At 45.6% G+C, this 21,078-nt stretch overlaps 1 protein-coding gene across 1 annotated transcript in view; it reads right to left on the bottom strand.

The window, feature by feature from the left end:
• Positions 1-21,078, bottom strand: part of efna2b (ephrin-A2b) — a 132,688-nt gene that overhangs the window by 5,891 nt on the left and 105,719 nt on the right. The window contains exon 2 of the mRNA XM_088907580.1: positions 1,729-2,021. Coding sequence (XP_088763706.1) covers positions 1,729-2,021 — 293 coding nt within the window. The remainder of the gene's footprint in view (positions 1-1,728; positions 2,022-21,078) is intronic.

Below are 21,078 nucleotides of genomic sequence, written 5' to 3'. Positions count from 1 at the left end.
TCCCAGCACTTGACCTGACGGGGAAGAAGGGCTTTGCAGAAATCACTCCGCGATTCAACAAGCCGAGCTTCAGTTCTCAATATTTTCACACCCCGCCACATAGGAGATGGCTTACAGGAAGGAGCACTGCGGCGCTGTCGACCTGTTTCTCACCTTGTCTCCCTTTTCCTGTTTCTGTTAACGAAGTTCTGACCTCACGGTGGTCGATATGTTTGTTTTTAGATCAGGTAGTGCTTGGTCAAGTACATCCCCAAAGCTGTGCGCAAGACATTAAAAGGCAATAAAGCACTCAGCAGTCAGCAAACATAACCCGTTTAAGAGACCAGAGTGCTGAAATGAAATTACAGGTGCCCCCTTATAAAGCCTTTTAAAGGGTGAGTAGGATCGAAGAGTGAGGAAAGCGCCAAATTGAATTTCCACGGAAAGGGAAGAGGAGTTTCACAGGCAGCTAAAAGCCAGGTGGAAAGTGGTCCAGGAGCTGGGACAATGTGGGAGGCGCAGGCTGGTTGCTCCAAGAGAGACAAGAGCTCAAGGCTGAAACTGTGCTTTGTGTCTTTTTTTATGCTGTAAACCTTGTTTGACGAACGTTGCTCAGCTTTTAAGTTTACAATGGAGGTGCTGTACAAGTGTTTGCTGAGCTGAGTGCCGGGGATGAGCTTGACCGGGGGCACACAAGTCGACTACAGAAAGAAAAATAAGGGTCAATGTCTCAGCTCAGACAAGTGCGCAACCAGGAAGCAGCTCTGAATTTAGTTCATAAAGTACAGTGAAATGACCATCATAAAATTAAAACTGAAATCTAATGACGATGAGTTGTGTCCTGGTGTTTGGATATTTCTTAATGCCTTGTGCTTGAAATATAGTTTCCCTGTCTAGGAGAGAAAACACACTTCTGAAAGTATTATCTTAATTCTCCTTTAAGTTATTTCTCCTTTAATCCAGTGGGGTTATGTGGTAACCGGGTGAGTGTTCTGAACACCTAAGTCAAGCACACGAACAGGCAAAACTCTGAGAAACACTGGAACATTTTCTTTGTAATGGATATTTACACTACTGCTGGCAACATCTTGAAAAAACACAGCACCAAGCAGGAATCTTATGGGCCGGGTTCCAGCATTTCCTTTTCTCAAGAGTGTTGCCTTTGAAGGCTCTGAGAAAATAGAAAAGGACTGGCGAATTGCAAATGCAGGAAACAGTTGCCGATAAAAAAAAAAAATCAAGCAAATTTCACAAACTGCTTTTTGCCCTCTTACTCTATTCCCTGCAAAGAAGCAGGACTGTTCATGTCCCGAATGCCAAATTGAATCAGCACAAGGCAGGCGTATTAATTAAACCCTGAATCTCCGCTGCTCCTTTCTGAACACGAGATGCCAATGTTACACTGAAGAAAATATTAGCATAAAAAACTAAGACGGCTCTGAAGATTGCGAAGTAAGGGAAACAGAGGCAGGTGGCATAGTGGCTGTCTGTGTGGAGTTTGTATGTTCTCCACGTGTTCACATGGGTTTCCTCCAGGTGCCCCAGTTTCCTCCCCCAGTCCAAAGACACAGTGGTGGGTTCACTGGCTTCTGGGAAACCTGGCCCTGGTGCGAGTGTGTGTGTGCCCCCTGTGGTGGATTGCTGGACTGGCGTCCCTCCCAGGCTGTACCCCACCCCGTGCCCATTGCTGCCCGGGACAGGCTCAGGCACGAGCCTGACGGATGGACGCGAGAGGCGTGGCGCACTCACAGATGTAGTAGTACTCGTGCCCCGGGCGGAACTCGAAGCCCAGGGAGAAGGGGGTGAAGAGCTGGAACTTCTCGGAGAACTTGAGGGGCCCGTTGGGGCTCTGTGGCCGGTTGCACTCCCAGCGCTTGAAGCCCTTCATGCGGTGGTCGCAGGTGGTGTAGCCGTCGTAGTTGACCATGAAGAGGATGTAGCGCTCCATCCTCTCCTGCGGCAGGGGGTCCTCGTAGTGGGGGCAGTAGATGTCCAGGTAGTCATTGATGCTCACCTCCACGGTGTACTCCCCCCGCTGGAACCTGCAACACACCACGCAGGCCGTGAGAGACGGGCTCAGGACTCAGGGCTCAGGGTCTAGGGCCCAGGGGGCTCAGGGCTCAGGGCTCAGGGTCTAGGGCCCAGGGGGCTCAGGGCTCAGGGCTCAGGGTCTAGGGCCCAGGGGGCTCAGGGCTCAGGGCTCAGGGTCTAGGGCCCAGGGGGCTCAGGGCTCAGGGTCTAGGGCCCAGGGGGCTCAGGGCTCAGGGCTCAGGGTCTAGGGCCCAGGGGGCTCAGGGCTCAGGGCTCAGGGTCTAGGGCCCAGGGGGCTCAGGGCTCAGGGCTCAGGGTCTAGGGCCCAGGGGGCTCAGGACTCAGGGCTCAGGGTCTAGGGCCCAGGGGGCTTAGGGCTCAGGGCTCAGGGTCTAGGGCCCAGGGGGCTCAGGGCTCAAGGTCTAGGGCCCAGGGGGCTCAGGGCTCAGGGCTCAGGGTCTAGGGCCCAGGGGGCTCAGGGCTCAGGGCTCAGGGCTCAGGGTCTAGGGCCCAGGGGGCTCAGGGCTCAGGGCTCAGGGCCTCTCACATCCACAGCACTCTGAGCCCCTTCCTGGGCATGGTCTGAGATTCAAGCACAATAGAAGGAAGACATTTTATTCCCATGGGTATTAACCTGCTTGATTTAGACAACTGACTGTATATTTAACTTCATTCATATATTTATTTTTTCTCTTGTGTCTCATCATACCTGTATGTCACCTATTTGTGAATGGGTTTAAGTTGTGTTAAATGTACTGTGCATTGTGTTGTGTCTTCTACCTGCCTGCAAAGCTAATTTCCCATCTGGAACAATAAAAGAAAGTAAAGCTTCCCCGGGGCTATATTTCACTAAACAAATAATATTTTGCTAATAATACCTTTTAACTACGCAGTACACTCGAAATACACAGATTACCATTTAATTTTTTACTGATGACCTAGCGTTAAATGAACACTGGAAGTCACTTATTAAAAAGAGAAATGCAAATGTAAAAAAAAGAAATGAACACTGAAAAGACAGGGATTAACATTTACTTTCGAACTAACTAGCTGGTATTAAATGAGGATTATACAGCACTCACTAACAAGAAAACACAATATTTTGCATTTAGTATGTGCTAAATCACACATGCGTATAATTGAAATTGTGCTTAAGGAGGCAGTTATGGGTTCCATTTTTTTATATTTTGATTGTTATTTCTGCCAGCTAATAACACAATGAAATCAACAAGTATAAAACAATGTACAAGTGTGCTTCAAGGAGTTAAAGGAGATGAAGTGAAGACATTGTTAAAATATTATATTTTCAAGTGTAATGAACAAAAAGGCAAAAAGAAAAGGTTCAGTCCAGAGAAAGACCTTTGGCCTTGCATGGTTAGGGGTGCCAGTTAGTGTAGAGGAGCTGACACCCCTACATTTAATGTCACATGACAGTTTTCTCCCGAAATAGTATGTACAATGTGTACTTTGTGCATACACACTTTAAATTCTTAATGGAAGCAAAATGTACTAATGTGATGAGGCATCTTTCACTTCTGTGGGAAAATTCATTCCCTAGTGTGTACCTCTCGTAGGAAATCATGACATGATACTCTTGGGCCAGGTGAGTGGATTCTGGCTTGTACTGCACACCTGCAGCTCTATGTGCAATAACATCTCTTTTATTTATTAGTGGGGGTGACCTGAAAAAGTGTTGTATTATCCATTCTGAAATAAATCAACAATACACGACATTAAACGCATGGAAAGTACAAGAGAAATACAAAGGGGCCACTGGACTAGAAAGAGCTGTGCCCAGATGGAGCAGGTAACAGGTAACAGGTAAGATTGACAGTAAGTTCAGAAAAGGGAGCAGCTTTATTAAGCAGTTTCAGAAGCTCTGGCATTCGCCCAACTCTGATAAAATGAGTTTGGTGGTCTGAGCAATTGAAACACAAATTGAGCACCTGCTTAGTGGATAGATCTTCGCCTGTGTTAAATTCCCAGGGTGTCATGGGTTTTATTAAAGTTACTATGGCTATTAATTCATAACGCCAAGATCCTGAGAGAATTTCAATTCGTGATCAGGAGATAATTGCAGAATAGTGCAGAACTTGAGAGATTTCTATACTTTTTTCCCCAACCATTCTCAACAAAGCAGTTAAGTGACGGATAGCTTCTCTTCCAGTTCACAGTTTCAACTTTACTGCTCTACCTGTGCACACTATTTATTTAAAATGCCACTGTGCCAACAAGAGATGATTAAAATGGATCGTTATCGCTTCTTGTTGTTTAGGAGCCTTGCAAGATTTGCCTAGTGCTCCCCATGGATGCTTCAAAACTGTTTCAGAAACGAGGAGACGGAAATCACTTGACCGGTTTAGCTGAAAACACAACAAATGGGGCAAATTACACTGCTGAAACATAAAATTATTCTGACCTGTAAAAATGTCCTAGAATTGTGCTACATACCGCATCATTTCATTGGTCTTTATTCTAGCTCCTTCCATAGATTATCTCCCTTTAAATCAAAACTTCGGTAAATGAGCCCTTGTTTTCTTTCTAGGCTGAGCTCTCAGTGACCAAATGTGGACCCTTTGCAGAGTGGCTGGATTTGACTTGAGCTGTTGCAGAGATCCCACTGATGAGAAAGAAAGCAAAGCTTTTTTTAATGTGATCGTTCCATCCACATGCTGGTCCGCACAAATTTGCTCAAAGTTAGGGAACGACGAGCATGGGACTTGTGTCATCGGGGGTTAGCTTTTATACAAGAATTTGCAGCGTGCAAATAACAAAATTTGAAAAGGCCAAAACTGCTAAGCAAGCGGAGTACTGCTTCTCAACCTGGGCTGGCTGCTGGCTACAATGGAAGTCGGCAGATTGGCACTGTGGGTCTGGGCACACACGTCTTATCTAGGGCGGGAGGGGGTTCAGCACTGTGCCCACCCCTCTCAGCTGCTTTCGCCCTCACACTGGTAACCAGTCGCTAGCGTCTGCCAGCACAGAGGGAGACTGCTCTCGAAGAAACCTCAGGTGCCAGACTGACGCATCTTAGCTTCATAAAGACACACACAAGCTGACACCCTTTTCGTTTACTGAGGGCAGTCTCTCACTCTCACGCACACACAATCATCATCACTCTCTCACACAGACACAGAGGTAGGGTACAGACACCCACACACAATCAAAGAGTACAGCAAATATGCACTTTCATAATCAGCAACCTACATGTACCAGATATAGAACATCATATACAGTATTTCTTTACTGTTAACTACTTTGTTAGTGTATACGAGTGTAAAATGGCTTAACATAATGTTGGAGGGTCAGGATTACCAGCTATACTATGAGGTACAATTTAGACTGTTATACATGCTAAACTCATTAAAAAGAGCCCATAAGTATCTAATAGAATATCCAGCCATCCATTTTCAAACTGCTTTATCACGCAGTCCCTTGGGAGCAGGAGTCTATCCCAGCAAGCAACAGGCACAAGGCAGGATACATCCTGGTTGGGAGGCCAGTCCATTGCAGGGCACACGCACAGATACAGACACAACACACACACACAAACTCACACCAGGGCCAATTGTCCCAGGAGCCAATGAACCTACCAGTATGTATTTTGGACTGTGGGAGGGAACTGGAGCACCCTGACGAAACCCACATGAATGAGGGTAGAACATGCAAACTCCAAGCAGATAGCACCCCAGGAATTGAACCTAGGGCCTCCTATTAAAATATAACCTATTACAATGTAATATAATTACTTCCAGATCACAGCAGGTAAAACATTGTGTGGCTTGCAGAATCACATAATCTCTGATAACTTTGCCCCACTTACGACAATAATAGCATCAAACTGCAGGTTATGTGGGTTACAGAACAGCACAAGAGGCGCTAAACTGCAATGGAGTAGCTTCTCACCCAGGGGAAGTTGACATTTACATTTATGTGGATGACATTTATTTTATCCAAAGTGACTTACATTTGCACCCATTTATACAGCTGGGTATTTAACTGGAACAATCTGGGTGAAGCACCTTCCTCAAGGGTGCAACAGCAGTGTTTCACCTGGGATTGGAACCCAAAACCTTCTGATTACGAGTCCAGAACCCTTACTACTGCTCCACACTTCTGCCTGTACCAGGTTTGAAAACTCTTGGTTTAGCATTAGGAAGCTTTAACTTGCTACTGCAGCATTAGGAAGGATGATCTCCCAATATGTCACTCTGGTCGGTGGAGGACATTTACTTTAAACCAGACTTCCTGGCTATGAAGAACAAACACTACATAATTCCCAGGAATCAGGTGGAAACCTTCTGTCAGTAACATCAGCAGAGAAAAAGACTGTGACCTAAATGTACCAACGAGGCAGTCCTTTCGATCCACACTGCTTTTATGCCTGGCAGAATCCTGGGAAATAACATCCAGCTGAGATGAATGCTGGGACTCAAAAAAGAGCACAAAGCAAAATTGTCAGAAACAAGTAAAATTAAAAAAGGAAAAAATAATTTGAGAACTAACCTACACATCATATCTTTGGAGTGGAACACTTAAAGGAAACTCAAGCGGCCTGCCGAGAACATGCAGGTTCCACGCAGAAGGGTCAAACCAGGAAACAAGGCTGCAAGGCAGCAGTGTAGCTTCCACGCCACAGTGCCAACTGACACACACTGCGGCTATTAAAAAATGAGCTCTTGTGCAATTTTTTTTAATCATAAACGCAATGGAGGCTGAAGGGGATGGGCAAGGAACCCTAGTGTCAAGCAGGCATGGCATCATTTGACAGCTCATGTCAGCCTGGGATTACTGTCAGATGGCACTGCGGTACCAGTTTTCCCTGCTACTCGAGGAGCAGCTGCAGACGTTTTCCCGTTATCGCAGCAGCCCAGAGATCAATCCCGTTTTCAGCTGCAGCTCCTCCCCGCTCCAACACTCCTGCCTTAAATTAGAGAAACTGGATCAGTGAGCTACCACCCCCCACCACCATTCCCAAGAAAAATGCCTGGCCCAAGTGTACAGCATAATCCGCATTAGTGAAACAGTTCATCCCATTTACTTAGGGAACATCTTCCATTATTTCAGCCAGAAAGCCACTAAAAAAAGGGCTTTTCCGGTTGTGTCAGTATACAAGAACGGGGAAACATTTTTTATCTTTATTTTTTTTTCTTTTTCAAATTTGCATGGGGCTTCTGTTTCATTAATCCGCTATTCTGCACAAAGCCTCTATCAAATACAGGCCCAGTTACACGAAACAGGAACAGCACTACCCCCAGAACGGTGTCGCACCAGCCAAAACAACAGAACCTGCAGATTCCACTGATAAAGAAGTGCACTACAATAGAAAAGCCAGGGAACAATTCAAAGTACGAAGATGTGTAACTGAGTTCCTTATAAAGCAGATTTTTGGCACACACCAAGAAAACTTAAATAGAGCCTATCAGCTTTCAACTGCATATAAGTGTTTGAATCGTAAGTGGCTTTATGATAAATCAATAGCCTCTACTTTGATGCACTTGTCCTGTTCTATTTCCTGTTGCATTTCATATCATCCTAAGGAAATGCATCTGAAAATGCCTTGACACAGCAATATCACTGTCTTACTTAAGATCCAATTTGCCTTGTTAACACTCGTCTTGCTCCACGGCCCTTCCCTTAGGGACAGAGGAGTCGACGGAGCATTTTAGCAAGTGTCCCGGAGCGACCTGCACTCCGAAGGTTTTTGCGTCGGAGCGAGAATGGAAAACTCAATGCAGTTCCAGAACCGATCATCGTCTCAACTTGCTCCTTCCGTTTTTCTCTTCAGTGTTTCCACCCCAGACTTCGCCCTCCCTGTTCCCTGTTCCCTGGGAAAACAGAAGCTCCTGCAAACAAATAACTCTCATCCCTCACTCCTCAGCCAGCTGTCAGAGATGGGACCATTTTCAGCCTGGAGGTTCTAGCCTGACAGAGCCAGGCCCCTAGTGCACCCCTGCCAGTCTGCATGTGTGCTCTGTTTCATTGTCTTGAAGTGACAGAGAGGGCAAGTGGTTACCTGGGAGGGCAAAATAGACTCATTGCTGTTCAGGACGACTTTTGTCGCTTCTTCTTGCTCCTTTGGGTGAATTTCCTAGCTCTCTGCAAAGCCCGTTGCTCATAAAGTGTAGGCTGTGTAGGCGTTAAAAAAAGCCATTAACTAAACAAGCTAACGCAGTTAGGTTTACATGATACCAGGATAATACATAATTAGATCATAGAAGAAAATCTATACGAATTAAATAGCTTACAATCACCAACTGGGTTTTTTTCTGCAAAGGCCTGACAGAGATGCACACAACACGTAACACACAAAGCTCTCCGCTCGTTTCTGGGGTGCTGACCGGCCATGTGAAAGGGTTTAGTGTGAATCTGTACCAATATCGCAGCTCTGGAGGTGAGCTGCTAATGACAGGCCCCTGATGGCTGCCACTGTGGCAAGGAAATCAAAAGTTACTGTGGGCTTTGCCCCTGCGGTGAACCAAGCTTGTACTAGAAACCCGCTCATCGATTTCCCTGCGAGACACACTTGGCAAAATTAGCCGCGCAGCCGCGATTGACTGGGAAGGGTGGAACCTGACTGGCCGGCAGGCATGGCACGATTTAAAATAACTCGTGAACTTCCCTCTGGAAAAAGAGATCTAACTACCGCAGTGACCTCTCCCCTTTGAAACCAGATCTGTCTGCCATTACAAATGAGTCTGTAATCCCGTTTCTCACCATCTGCCCCCCACTCTGTCTCCGCCATCGCTCCTCTCTGCAAACTTTGGGGACACTCTGATTTGAATCACAATCGGAGACCCGAGTGATACATTGCGACACTGCTTTCCTTACTTTAGATGCCTCTGGATGGCCCAGACTGTGCTGAGTGTCATCAAGCTCCTTCCTGTAGGTGACTCCTCGCTGTCAGAGCCCTCCGCACAGCCTGGCTCACCCTATGCTACAGGACCCCAGCTGCTTATTTATCTCTGGTACACACATTAGCAGCAAAACCCCTCTGAGATTAAATAAATCACTTTAGTCTCATCTGCAGGGGCACAATACCTGCCAAGTCACCTCATGACTACTCTGATATAACATGTACTGGGGTGAATCCTGACACGAGGACACATGAGGCCACAGGCATCAACCCCATCTCACCCCTGGCCTTTGCCCAACGGGTGAGCCTACACATGTTCTTAGCTATTCCATCATGTAGCTCAATCTGAGATAACAAGGATTATTCTTATGTTTGGCCTGTGGGAAAATGACTGTTTAGGACCGATGACATTTAAAGCTGGCAAAAATGTTTTCACTGTATTTTATTTTTGCATTCAATATTCTACAAATGCATGCGAGTTTAACCTTGGCACATGCAGAGAAATGTGTTACTTGCATCATGTTACACTGTCACATTCTTGCAGCTATCTTAACATTGACAAAGCTATTGCCTATTGAATATGCTGTTCTGTTTCTTATAGTGGTGTTGGAGCTGTGTCGTTTTGGAAAGTGCACTTTACAAATGTTTCATTTCCCACCTATACAGGGTTACGAAGGAGCTAGAGCCTATCTCGGCAAGCAATGGGTGCAAGGCAGGACACACCCTGGAGGGGACGCCAGTCCATTGAAGGGCAGACAAACACAAATAAGACACAGGCACACACTCACACCTGGGCCAATTACCAGTATGTTTCGGACTGTGGGAAGAAACCGGAGCACCTGGAGGAAACCCATTTCAACATGAGGAGAACATGCAAACTCCACGCAGACAGCACCCTAGGTCTGGAATTGAACCCAAGACCCCAGTGCTTGAAGACAGCAATGCTAACCACTGCACCATGGCACTGCCCTCACTCTTCCTCCTGCTTATAATATCTTATATTTGTCTACAAAAAATCGGAATGCTACTCTACGTGACATCTACAAGAGAATTCAGTTTACATGTCTTAGAAAACTTCTCCTAAATGGTTGTCCTATGAGTGCAGTCTGACCACAAGTTGGTGCTCTTTGCAGCTCTACTTGGCATTGTGAAAAAAGGAGACTGCACTAACAACACAGAAGGTGATGTGTCTCCCTTTTAGATTCCCCTTAGGCGGTGACAACATGAGTTGTTTGTCTGTTCTAAATTGGGTTGTTAATGAAGAAAAATAAATTGCACCTCTACATCAAACGAGAATATTTATACAGAAAATTTCACACTACAATAGATGTCTGCCCAACAGCTCAGAGCTGCAATCATTAAGCATTTAACACAGTGCTACCTTGAATGAGTTTCTTTTCAGATTGCACATGGGGTGTGAGAGGAATGCAATTTGCTGCTTACAGTGGAGAAATTGGGGGGGGGGGTTTAAGAGAAATATATTCTGGTAAGGCATCACGTTCTCTTAATTTGCAGGATTGGTTGTGTTGTATGGAAAGCATGACTGCACAGAAAGAGACCCCTGAGTTTTCCTCTTGGGTTAAACAGGTCTTAATAGTGAGTTTAGTAGGACTCCATGATTTGCAATTAAAAAATGCAAGAAGGTGTAGCATTCAAAAAATGCTAATCACACTTATTAATAGGTCCAGTGTAAATCTGCAAATCCACCTTGAGGATGCCTAGTTTGGATTTTGCACACATTCCTGCAAAATGTTTTATTGACGGGGGGCCTAAACAGGGTTTGATAATTCACTGGTTTTCATTTAAAAAAATTAAAAAAACAACAACTCGTCTTTTGTACATAACCTGGCAGTTTGAACCCTCTTGCTCTGAGAGCAGCCTGCCAGGAGAGAGTGATAAAAGGCTGTTGTGCAACCAGTCTGGAACCCATTTCCAACCCTGTGTTCGGCACACTCATCTGGAAACCTCCTCCACACAGACTATGTTTATTGTTCTTTGTGTCAAACAGACACAGGCTCAGTTCCCTGCGTCCACCCCAATTCCACTTGTTATTTCAGCTCCATTTTGAGCAATTTTCCTATCGCGGCGTTTACACAAACCTAACCTCAAATTGATGTAGGCCACAGCACAAAAAGTGCCTGAGATTTTGGGAGCAGCCTACAGATGAGATCCCAAAGGGAAAGAAATATTGGATTTCTTGCCTTCGCTCAGGGGCAGGATAAAGGCAGACAGGTTGGTTAGCTTGTAGAATAACTGTATCCTGTTGTCCAGTCCATACTGGACATGCCAGCTCTGTGTGTACAAAGTTTTAATATGCAGGAACAAGGTCCTCTGGTCCATAGCAGAAATTTTCTCTCTCACAACACTTGAGCATATTCAGAACATTTAAGTTCCGAATATCAGCTTTCTAAACAAGCATCTGTGTAAGGCCCTTCAGGAAGCAAAAGGCCCAGTGACTAGATAACGCAGTGTTTCTATCTGTCTCTTTATGCTTGGATTTGATCACTCTCTCTCCGGTACAGTCCCAGCTTCCAGCTACAGTAGCATTTCCTCCAAAAAGCTGGTTACTGCTACTCCAAGAGGAGGGGAGGTTTCAAAGCTAGTTGGGCTTCCTAGGACATTCAGTCTCTCCGAGTCGCACTTCATGAAGACCTGTTACATTCACACTCTCCACCTCTTATTATCTGAATCACAGCAGCAATGTGGCATACGCAGTTTGTGTTTGGTTGGGATTAGACCTCTCATGAACCACTTCCTTCAACAGTGCTTAATTCTGCTGTGCCAAATGCCTGGCTCCCCCATTACTGGAAACTATGGAGTCTATTGGCTGTCCTATAGAATTCTGTCCACGTCATGGTCATTCGGTCCTATGAGACTTGTCACACATTTCTTCCATCTCCAAGACGCCCATTTTTATATGACAGGCCTCTGTACAAAGCAGGAACTCAGGTTCCAGTAATCGCAAAAGCTGCACATCCTTCTGAGCTAAAAAACAGGAGTCCAGGAAACAAAAGCACGAAAGCAAGGTGGGGAAAGAGCCCAGCAGGCTGGGTCATCTGTAACGAGACGGGTAACGAGGCGATGCCTGCTGTGCCACTAACTGCAGACCCTGCCCCCGGGCCCGGCACCTTGATCTCGCGGCGGGATTTGGTTTTCAAGTTACCCGGCGGAGTGCAGAGGTGGAAACGGAGCGACTGGCCCGTCGTGTTACAGGCTAATTGCTGGGTCTCGAGCAGAGGCACACACAGGCTCCAGCTCGCAGCCAGGCAAGCCTGCAGACACTGCAGAGCATAGAAACACACCCGCTGGCGGAGGGATCCGACGTCTGGCTTCTCCAGCCTTATGTGACGACAGACTAAATGCAATTTGCATTAGAAAAAAATATGCATTGCAAAAATCAAGATTTTAAGTTACACCCATAACCTGATTATGTGTTGCAAACATCGAGATTTTATGTTGAACCCAAGCCTAGATTTTGCTGCATCTGTGTCAGGCTTTCTCTCACAATGGTAAGGCTGCAGAGTGTCAACATGCAAGTATGATGATAGATGAAGATTTTCATTTAGGATTGATAAGATCCACATCAAGAGTCTATATCAAATCTATATTTTGTAGGAAGCTGCTGTTTTTAGGGACAGTCAGGAAGGTAAATCTGATAACAAGGCCCCTGGTCACAGGCCTTTGGAGACAAAGTCTTGTCACTCAAGTGGTTCTTCAATTGGGAACAGAAAAACTACTGTATATGAAAACCCTTCAGGAGCACAATCTCCTCCAGAGGTGTCTCAAGCTGTAGGATACAAGTCATATGACACGTATAAATGGGGAAATCGAGAACATTTTCACCACCCACTTATGTGAACTTCCCAAGGGAAAGACTATGCAGCCTTCACAAAATCTGGGCCAGGTTACAAACTCTGTTAATTCTCTTCCTGATCAGGCTAGTAATCTACACTCTGCTCAAGTAAGGAGTGCCAAATAGTAATGTTTCTCAATGTGTAACACTGCTTAATCAAGAGGTTTTCAAAGTATGGATTTAGAATGGCTGCATTTTGTTTTCTTTTAAGAAGAAAATAGTGTCCTATTGCAATAAGGAAGAAGGGACACCAGTCATCACTGGCAGCAGATGAATGCCTGGTTAATGAACTCTCAATTAAAACTAACAGTAGGTGGAGTCTTGTCTGGTTTCCAACAAGCGTAGCACAGTAACCCAGGCCACCAACACATACGCACAACCAGACTGCACTGCAACTGTTATAAACTTTTCCTGCCAGCTAGTTTGCACTGACTTTTAAAAGCAGCAGTCAGAAAGACAGCACACCAGTGTGCCTGAAATCAACAGGTACTGCCATCCTGGAGGGGTAATTGCCCACATAACAGGCTTTTACGGTTTAATCTGCTCATATGGCCATTCTTGTTCCAAATACCTGCTGGCAGCTCCTATTAAACGACAGAGGAGACTTCTCCAGCCCTGCAAACAAGGGAGGAATAATTACGGTGCCTTGATTTAGAACTATTCATTTTCTTCAAACCCAACGCACTAAAAGCAATTGCCCCCGCTTTGCATTTTAAAGGCTGGAAGTGGGGTGTGAAATGAGCGCCCAGGCGGAGACGAATGCCCATCGCTCGGGCACGCACCCCCTCGCCCGCCCCCACTCCGCGCGCTCGCCGAAATGCAAATGGACCCGATTAAGACGCTAAACACCGTTAAATGGCCATTTCCATCCTGCGCTTTCAAGACGCCGCGTTCCGTCAGCATGTTCGTTTCCGCTATTAATTAAAAAGGAAGCGCCGCCGCGCAACAAAGCTCTCCATCACGAACGCAGGAGACTTCGGAATTGCAAATGCCGTTCCAGGGGGCATCGGCTAAAGTTTCACTGGGGCGATGAATGACACCCAGAAGTTCTCCGACATGTCACCAAACTTTCTGTCATAACAGAGTTTAAGGAAGCATTGTTCTATATACTAGGTGGCACAGTGGCGCAGTGGCTGGCATTGCTGACCCCCAGCACTGGGGCTCTGGGTTCAATTTTGGACCTGGGGAGCTGTCTGCATGGAGCTCTCCCTGCCCCCCCTGGGTTCCCCTCCCACAGTCCAAAGACATCCTGGTAAGTTAACTGGCCCTGGTGTGCGTGTTCATTTTTGTTTGTCTCTGCCCTGTGATAGGCTGGCATCCTGCCCCGGGTGTATCCTGCCCTGCACTCATCCCTTGCTGGGACAGACTCCGGCTCCCCTGCAAACCTGCACTGGATACAGCTTTTAGCAGATGGATGGATGTTTTACAAACGGTGCGTATACCTGCAATTTTCCTTCCTGTTAGCTGGATGCCTGATCATATAAGGTATTTGATTCTCCTGGGTTTAGTTTTCCCCCTAGAGCTTAACCAGTGCATTGGGAAGTGAGCCTTGGAAAAGTCCTTCTCAAACGTACATCCCAGGCAGGTACGTTGCAAGTGAAAAACATTGTTTCTTTTCTACCCCCTAGTAAAGCATGATGTCGCAATAATCATACACAATACATCTGGGGCATGTCTGTTCTTTAAAAAAAAATAAAAGTTATTGTTGTGGAATACTTGAGCATGGGATACCAGGAACTCAAAACACATGTAACATTGTAACAATTATGAGATCACCAAAAAAGCAAATAACAAAAAGAAGCACATATATATATATACAATCATGCATAAAACATGTTAATTCTGGGTCACTGTCTACAAATGAGTGTTCACCTGTCACTGTTTAATTAGGACTAAATATCATGTAATCCTAATACTTTACTGTGTTTACAATATTGGCTCTGGTATAACATACAAGGAAGTGGAGAACACTGTCACTATAGTATAAATACTGTTCGTTCCAATATTACACTGTGGGCAAGACCTAACTGACTGACAGTGGGCTAAATCATTTCCTGGATTGCAGTGATTAATTGAACAGACTGCAGGATAATTTCCCAAGGGGTCATACTAAAGGCTGCTTTACAGTATTTGTTTTGCTATATACTGTACATATATATGTAAACACACATACATATAAGATAAGGCACAATTCCACAGAAAAATCAATGGAGCTCACCAAAATGTCTGTTTCCAAAAAAGTGCCATTTTTTTTTAGAAAGCTTAACCTGGTTTAGTTTCACAGCAGTGTGACAAATACAGTGCGATGTGTTACACATGGAAGGGAGAGGAGAGAAAAACTTTTCTCTGCTCTTTCCTCTAGGGGTTGCTAGCCTCTGCAGGATGAAGAGTTGTTACTACAGTATGTCAGAACGATCCGCAGCCACAGATCTCTTGAGGAAGGAGTTAACTCCCACCTGCTTCAGTAGCACTTACCCCCTCACACATTCCCCGGAAAGGCAAAAGGCACTGTCACATCATAGCCGCTGGCCTAACCGGACATCCGGACGGAACCCCCACCTCGCCAACAGCACCATAAACACATCATGGCATTGTGAGAGTGGACAGTGAAGGACAAGTCAAACACCAGCCTTCCACCATGAGCATCTTTCATTCCTCTGCAAGCTGGTGAGAAAGGAGGCGGCCGTCCCCGACAGTGCTTGTATGAAATTCTGCATCTTCCTCCCCCCCCCACTGCCCCCGACACCACCACGTCTCAAATTCTGCCATTTCCGTGGGCGCTTTGCAACTTGCAGAAAATAAATAAAAATGCTAATGACACCATGCACTCAGGAGGTAAGTGAATTTCCCTCTCCAGGCGCGGGCCGTTTTGTCTTTTTTTCCACATTATTAGCAAAGTGCTGAGTAATAGAGTTAGAGAATGGCGCGTGCCTCTGTATGGGCAGTCATGACATTCCCTGCACAGGCTCCTGCATTCATTTCTGGACAGGACGATCCCGCCTGGACCTGTACTTTCCCTCGCACCTGGCCTGTAACACTGTGATCGGAGGCAGTCTAGGCCCTGTTTAAGCTAGTTTTCCTCAGTATTAATCCTGAAAGTGTCCTGCTTTTCTTTCTTCATTTTCGGGAAGAAAGTCTAAAGGGCTCCTAAAAGGAGCGTGTTTGCTGTATTTTATAACAGAGCATAATTCTTGGTGTGTCTTTGTCACTGCCAGGAAACTGTTGACCAAACCGTACATATTTTTACACTGATTTATGTTGCAATTTGACCATGCAATCTAATTCATTGATTAAATAGCTATTTCACCTAAGTGGGCACAGGGATCATATTCATATACACTGCGCTTGTTATTTCTCCAATCTTAAATATGTTTTGATTTATTGATCGAGAAGTGTAAATATGTCTTGATTAATTGATCGAGCAGCGTCAGGAGGGCCATGAGGAATAGAAATCAGCCTCTGACTGTATTGAAAGCCGGCTGCGTTATGTTTGCTAGATGTTACAATTGCACGTCTCAGTCAACTCAGTCTAGAAGGCAATGAGGGAATCAATGGATGAGCAGTGATTGTCAGAAGATTGAAATCAACTGTTGGACAACATCTGACCATTGTCATGTCCGATTTTTCTCCGAAACAAAAGGATGCTGTTCTCCCTTATCACAAAAATGCACAGTATGATGCAGGCATCATCGTGCAGGCTCTGACGCAGACTGCAGTGGGCTGACATTTACCTACGAAATACTATGCAATACTCACTGTTTTGGAAGGTAGCTCATCCGTGCGATAGGGCTCTGTTTTTCTGCAATAACGACATGCATGCAACCGCAGTTATAGCTTAAGACTTTTCAAGGTTTCCTTGAAAACGGGATCACACTTTCTGGGGAAGGGGACATCAGCATGGAGCGGTCTTGTCCAAAAGCCACCCATCTCCGGGCCGCCCCATCACCATGTCAGGTGGTGGTGGTCGCCAAGGCAACCCCTAGCACCCAGGGGGCCGCGCCCTCCATTGAAGCTGTGGTCTGCCTGCAACTAGATCCGTGTCACAACAACCACGAGACAATGGGGGCAGTGTTGTCACCACGCAGCTCCCAGGCACAACTCCCAGATGTGAGATAAAAGATACAAGCAGAGGGACAAAGTTATCTGCTCCCTGGATCAGTCAGCAGAGCCCAGGAAACCAGATCCTATTATTAGGACACTGGTGTTTCACAATAGCCCACAGGGGCAGCAGACAGTGGAGGTCTGTTGTGGCCCCCAGGGCTGTCAGGTACAACACGGTGGTAACCCAAGCTCCTCATGTTGCCCATTCCCAGGCTCACCTTCATGTCATGTGTCTACTGGGGCCTGTTTGCCTTTCAGGGCCTACTGTAAGGGATGAGTTCAATAACGAAAACGCAAGGAGGAATTGGCTAAAAGCTTTCCTTCGTGGCCCCCATTTCTAGCTTTTTTTGATATCTGAATAAACCAGAGGCATTCACTGGCGTAAACAGTACGCGTTTTCCTTACCCAAGTCGAAATATCCCTGTTGAAAGAACGCCAAAGAGAAAAAAAGCCAAGATGAATAAAACCAAACTAAGCGTGAAGCCGTGGAGACAGTCTAATTTCAAGTGGGGGTCCTAATAGCAGCTTTTTAAAAAAATAATAAAATGAGTTGTCACAAAAAAAGACTTCAGCATTTTAGCAGAAATGCTTTGCTCAGGACAACAGGGCACTGAAAGCTGGCATTCAGTGTACATCTTCAATTTTCCACTAGCAGGATTCAGATTTTTATGAAAAGTAGCAATTTTTCAAATACCAGTAAATGCCTAGACTGGGTCAAATGTATTTTTATTGGCTATTTATTTTAAACGGTCAAACCTTCCAACATCTCACAAAGCACTACAACTCAGAACACAGATATTTTCTGTCTCTTCCAACAATACAAGCTGAATGTGGCGTCTGGCCTTTTTACTGCTTCCTGCACAATGTTTGGGCTTGGAGCTTTACATTTACACAGAACTGGAAGCTTCCTCCTTGCTTAACAGAAAGCTCTGGTGTTACAGATGAGACCCGCACCTCTGAAGTACGCAGGATCAAAGAGAAACTTTTCTACCACACAGAGCCAAGGGACAGGTGGTATAAAAGAAGCAAAAGTAAAAAAAAAGAAACATCTGCCAGTTAACTGCAGTCGTTCTACCTGACCTACAGAACAACCAATGAGTCACAACAACAAGCTTTTCTCTGATCCATCATTCTCAGTGTGACAGTGTTGGCATCTTTACAGCCTGGTACCCATCTCCTAGCTATCTTGACTCCCCAGCTCTATCACCTTCTGTCTCTCAAAGACGCTAGGGATAACCCAGTCTCTGCTCTCCAGCTGATATCCCCTCTCAAGATTTCTTTCGGAGATGGCCAGTACTGTCACAATCCCTGGCATATTAAAAACGGCTATTCTGCACAAGGAGATAATATGGCCACGAAGCATCATTGAGCACAAAATGGAGCAGGCACAATCACATCCATGTCTGGCAGCCTGGCAGACAATAAATGTAGAGTCCCAATAAATGAAGAGCACCATGGGAAAATTGCACAATGCCACTATTTTTAGGACCTGCTCATTTTAACACGATGCTGCTCTGCGTTACAAGCATTCAACACTCAATTCCCAGTTCTACAGAAGGCCAATGGATTCCACAGAAAGTGGCAAGATCAAAGATGCCAAAAGTGGTCAATGAGAATCACATGTGGCTTCATTCTCATCCATGTCACACTCACAAGCCTTGTGAACGCACAGCCTTTTTGCCCCCGACTTATCAGGTTACGCTCCAGGTTACGCTCCAGACGCTGAGCTGTGTTACCAGAAATCTCCAGCAAGCAAGCCTGGTCAAGCCCACTGATTCAATGTGCAGCTTGAAAGTTAACATCCTAGAGAGCAATGCAATTTCTGCAAGCGGACATGGCACGTGAGCACAGCAATCTGTATGCCGTGGGAATCCCTGTGGTGGTGTAGCTTAACACAGGCCAGGATGCCAGGTGATGTTTAAGTTGAAATTGGCTGCCTGAGAGCCTCTCTGAGGCCTGACCAGACGATGGATATTCATCCCTGGTCCAGACGGATCCTGACAAGCCAATCAATGAGGGTCGATGAGCCACGGCCCATGGCCTTTTGTGGGTCACATTGGGGACAACAGCTGTGCACTACTCATTGATTGGTGCCCACAGAGACCATGCAGGGGAGCAGGCACTGATGGCCTCCTGATGGAGTAATGACCTGGCAGACTTCCGAGGAGAGGCTGGGGAGGGGGGCAGCATTTAACCACTGTGTTAATCAGAGAGGGACATGAGAGCAGACCGGTAAGACCTAAAGCTCTCCATCTCCCATAGTCCACCTCATTCACAAGCAATGGAATAGGCAGGGAAGCACGTCATCTAATTTCAAAAACGTGTGCTGAAGCACTTCATTGTCAAGTCTGTAATCTTTGTAACAAAGACCACAGCCCTCTATTATCAGTCCTGTCACACATTACCAGTAGGGACCAAGACACTGAATTCTCAAATCTATGGTTAGCAAGCTTTAAGGGAAAAAAAATCGATTTTCAGTTCTCCAGGTTAATGATGATAATGGCAAACTCCATTCCCAGCTCATCTTAGCACAAAAACGCTTTGCTCTGCCATTTCATAACAAACAAAGAAATACCATGATTTTTCAGTGCTTTTGTGAGCAAAAACACTCCCATTCTCAGCAGTATTAAAATATTCTGCTCCCAACAGCCTGTCAGTAATGAGCACAAAATGCCCTCTAGTTGCAAAAACAGCACCATTATATACCATCGCTGGCTTTCTTCAGGACAAAAACAATCTCTTCTGAGCATCGTTAAGGCCTAGAACACCCCATTCTCATCACTCTCCAGGATTGCAAAGCTAAAAATAGAGCTTTAGCATCTACAGCATAAAACAACACACTAAAAAAAGGTATTATGTGTTTCAGATCCAGGGAAGATCTTTAAACTCTTTGGCGAAACATTGTCCAACCACCCTGGGACCATAAAATAAGAACAATGGAGAAAATATTTTAACTGTACAGATGGGTAGGGGACCGAGGGGGGAGAAGACACAAAAGAAAAGAAAAACACACAGAACAAATCAAAATGACACTTGATCTGGCAGGAGAGTCACATAAGCAGTTCTCTCACTTCACTCCAGAAATTGCTCTCTCTCCATCCTTCATTCAACACCCCCCTTCCAACGTCTTGATTGGATTTAATCAAGTGCCTCTTCTTGCGAACAAGACAGTCGCTACTAAGGCTCCTTGCTTCAATTTTTCGAAAGCTCTCCCAGTTGGATGAGGGCTGTGAAGCCTGCGCTGGACAGCTCAATCTTCTCAGGCTAATGGCCCACAGCCATGCCAGGGCCAGAGGGATCACAAAAACTCCCTCTGAGGAGCAAGAGTGAAGTGAAGCTGTCAGTACACAGCCGAGGGGAATTGCTGATATTAATCGGGTGGCCCCCTCATAAAAAAAACCTGAATCTGCACTTTTCTGGCATCATTAGTTACAGTGATTTACAGCAGCAAACAGCAGGGCTCAAACACTCAGTGACATCCATATCATGCTTTTTTACCCACGTGTAAATGTGCAGTACAGACGCCTTCCAGAAGGTTTTAAAAGGGTGCAAGGGTGTGACATTCAAATATCTGATGCTGTGTGTGCTTCACGAGAACTGAGTGCTCCTAAACACACAGGCTCGGAGTCTGCTGCCCTACAAGAGGGACTCTCTGATTAATTCATGCATTACTGTGTGGCTGCTTTTCCCAACATCCAAATAGCAATGGCGAGTTAACAAAGCATATTGCGATGAGAAGGATCACTGGGCTCTGTCTCTGTTGCTGGATTCACAGCTCTAGCCAGCATCACCTCCACTGCCCCCCTCTTATTTCCTACCAGCCGTTAGGCCTCCTCTTGGGTTAATTGGGCACGTCGTTACAGGCCATCTTCACGCTACAGGGCCACGCGGCCTTATGGTCATGTTAACCCAGCCAAAAACATCTCAATTTAGATTCCAATGAGGCAGAACTTCCTTGCTGTACATATTAAAAAGCAGGCTAGTGCTATTCCAAGAATGTAATGAAGGAAAGCAGCACATACATAAAAAGATAATGAAGAGTCTTAGCACTGCAAAAGCAGCTCGCTTGCAGACAAGGGCACCCCCTGCTATTCAGACCTACAGTAGGCACCCGGGGAGTTAGGGGACCCTACTGGGAAAAAAAACTTCAAATGATCTTAAAGATCCCGAAGCAACATGGAAAAAAAAAGAAACAAAAGCATGGTAACAGGGAATGTCTTTGATGTGATTAAATAACAGCTCTGAAAACAGGATTCCG

The sequence above is a fragment of the Atractosteus spatula genome, chromosome 28 (genome assembly GCF_055471065.1).
Source record: "Atractosteus spatula isolate fAtrSpa1 chromosome 28, fAtrSpa1.hap1, whole genome shotgun sequence".
Classification (NCBI taxonomy): Eukaryota; Metazoa; Chordata; class Actinopteri; order Semionotiformes; family Lepisosteidae; genus Atractosteus; species Atractosteus spatula.
Note: the sequence above shows the minus strand (reverse complement) of the source record. Positions and strands in the feature narration are given on the sequence as shown.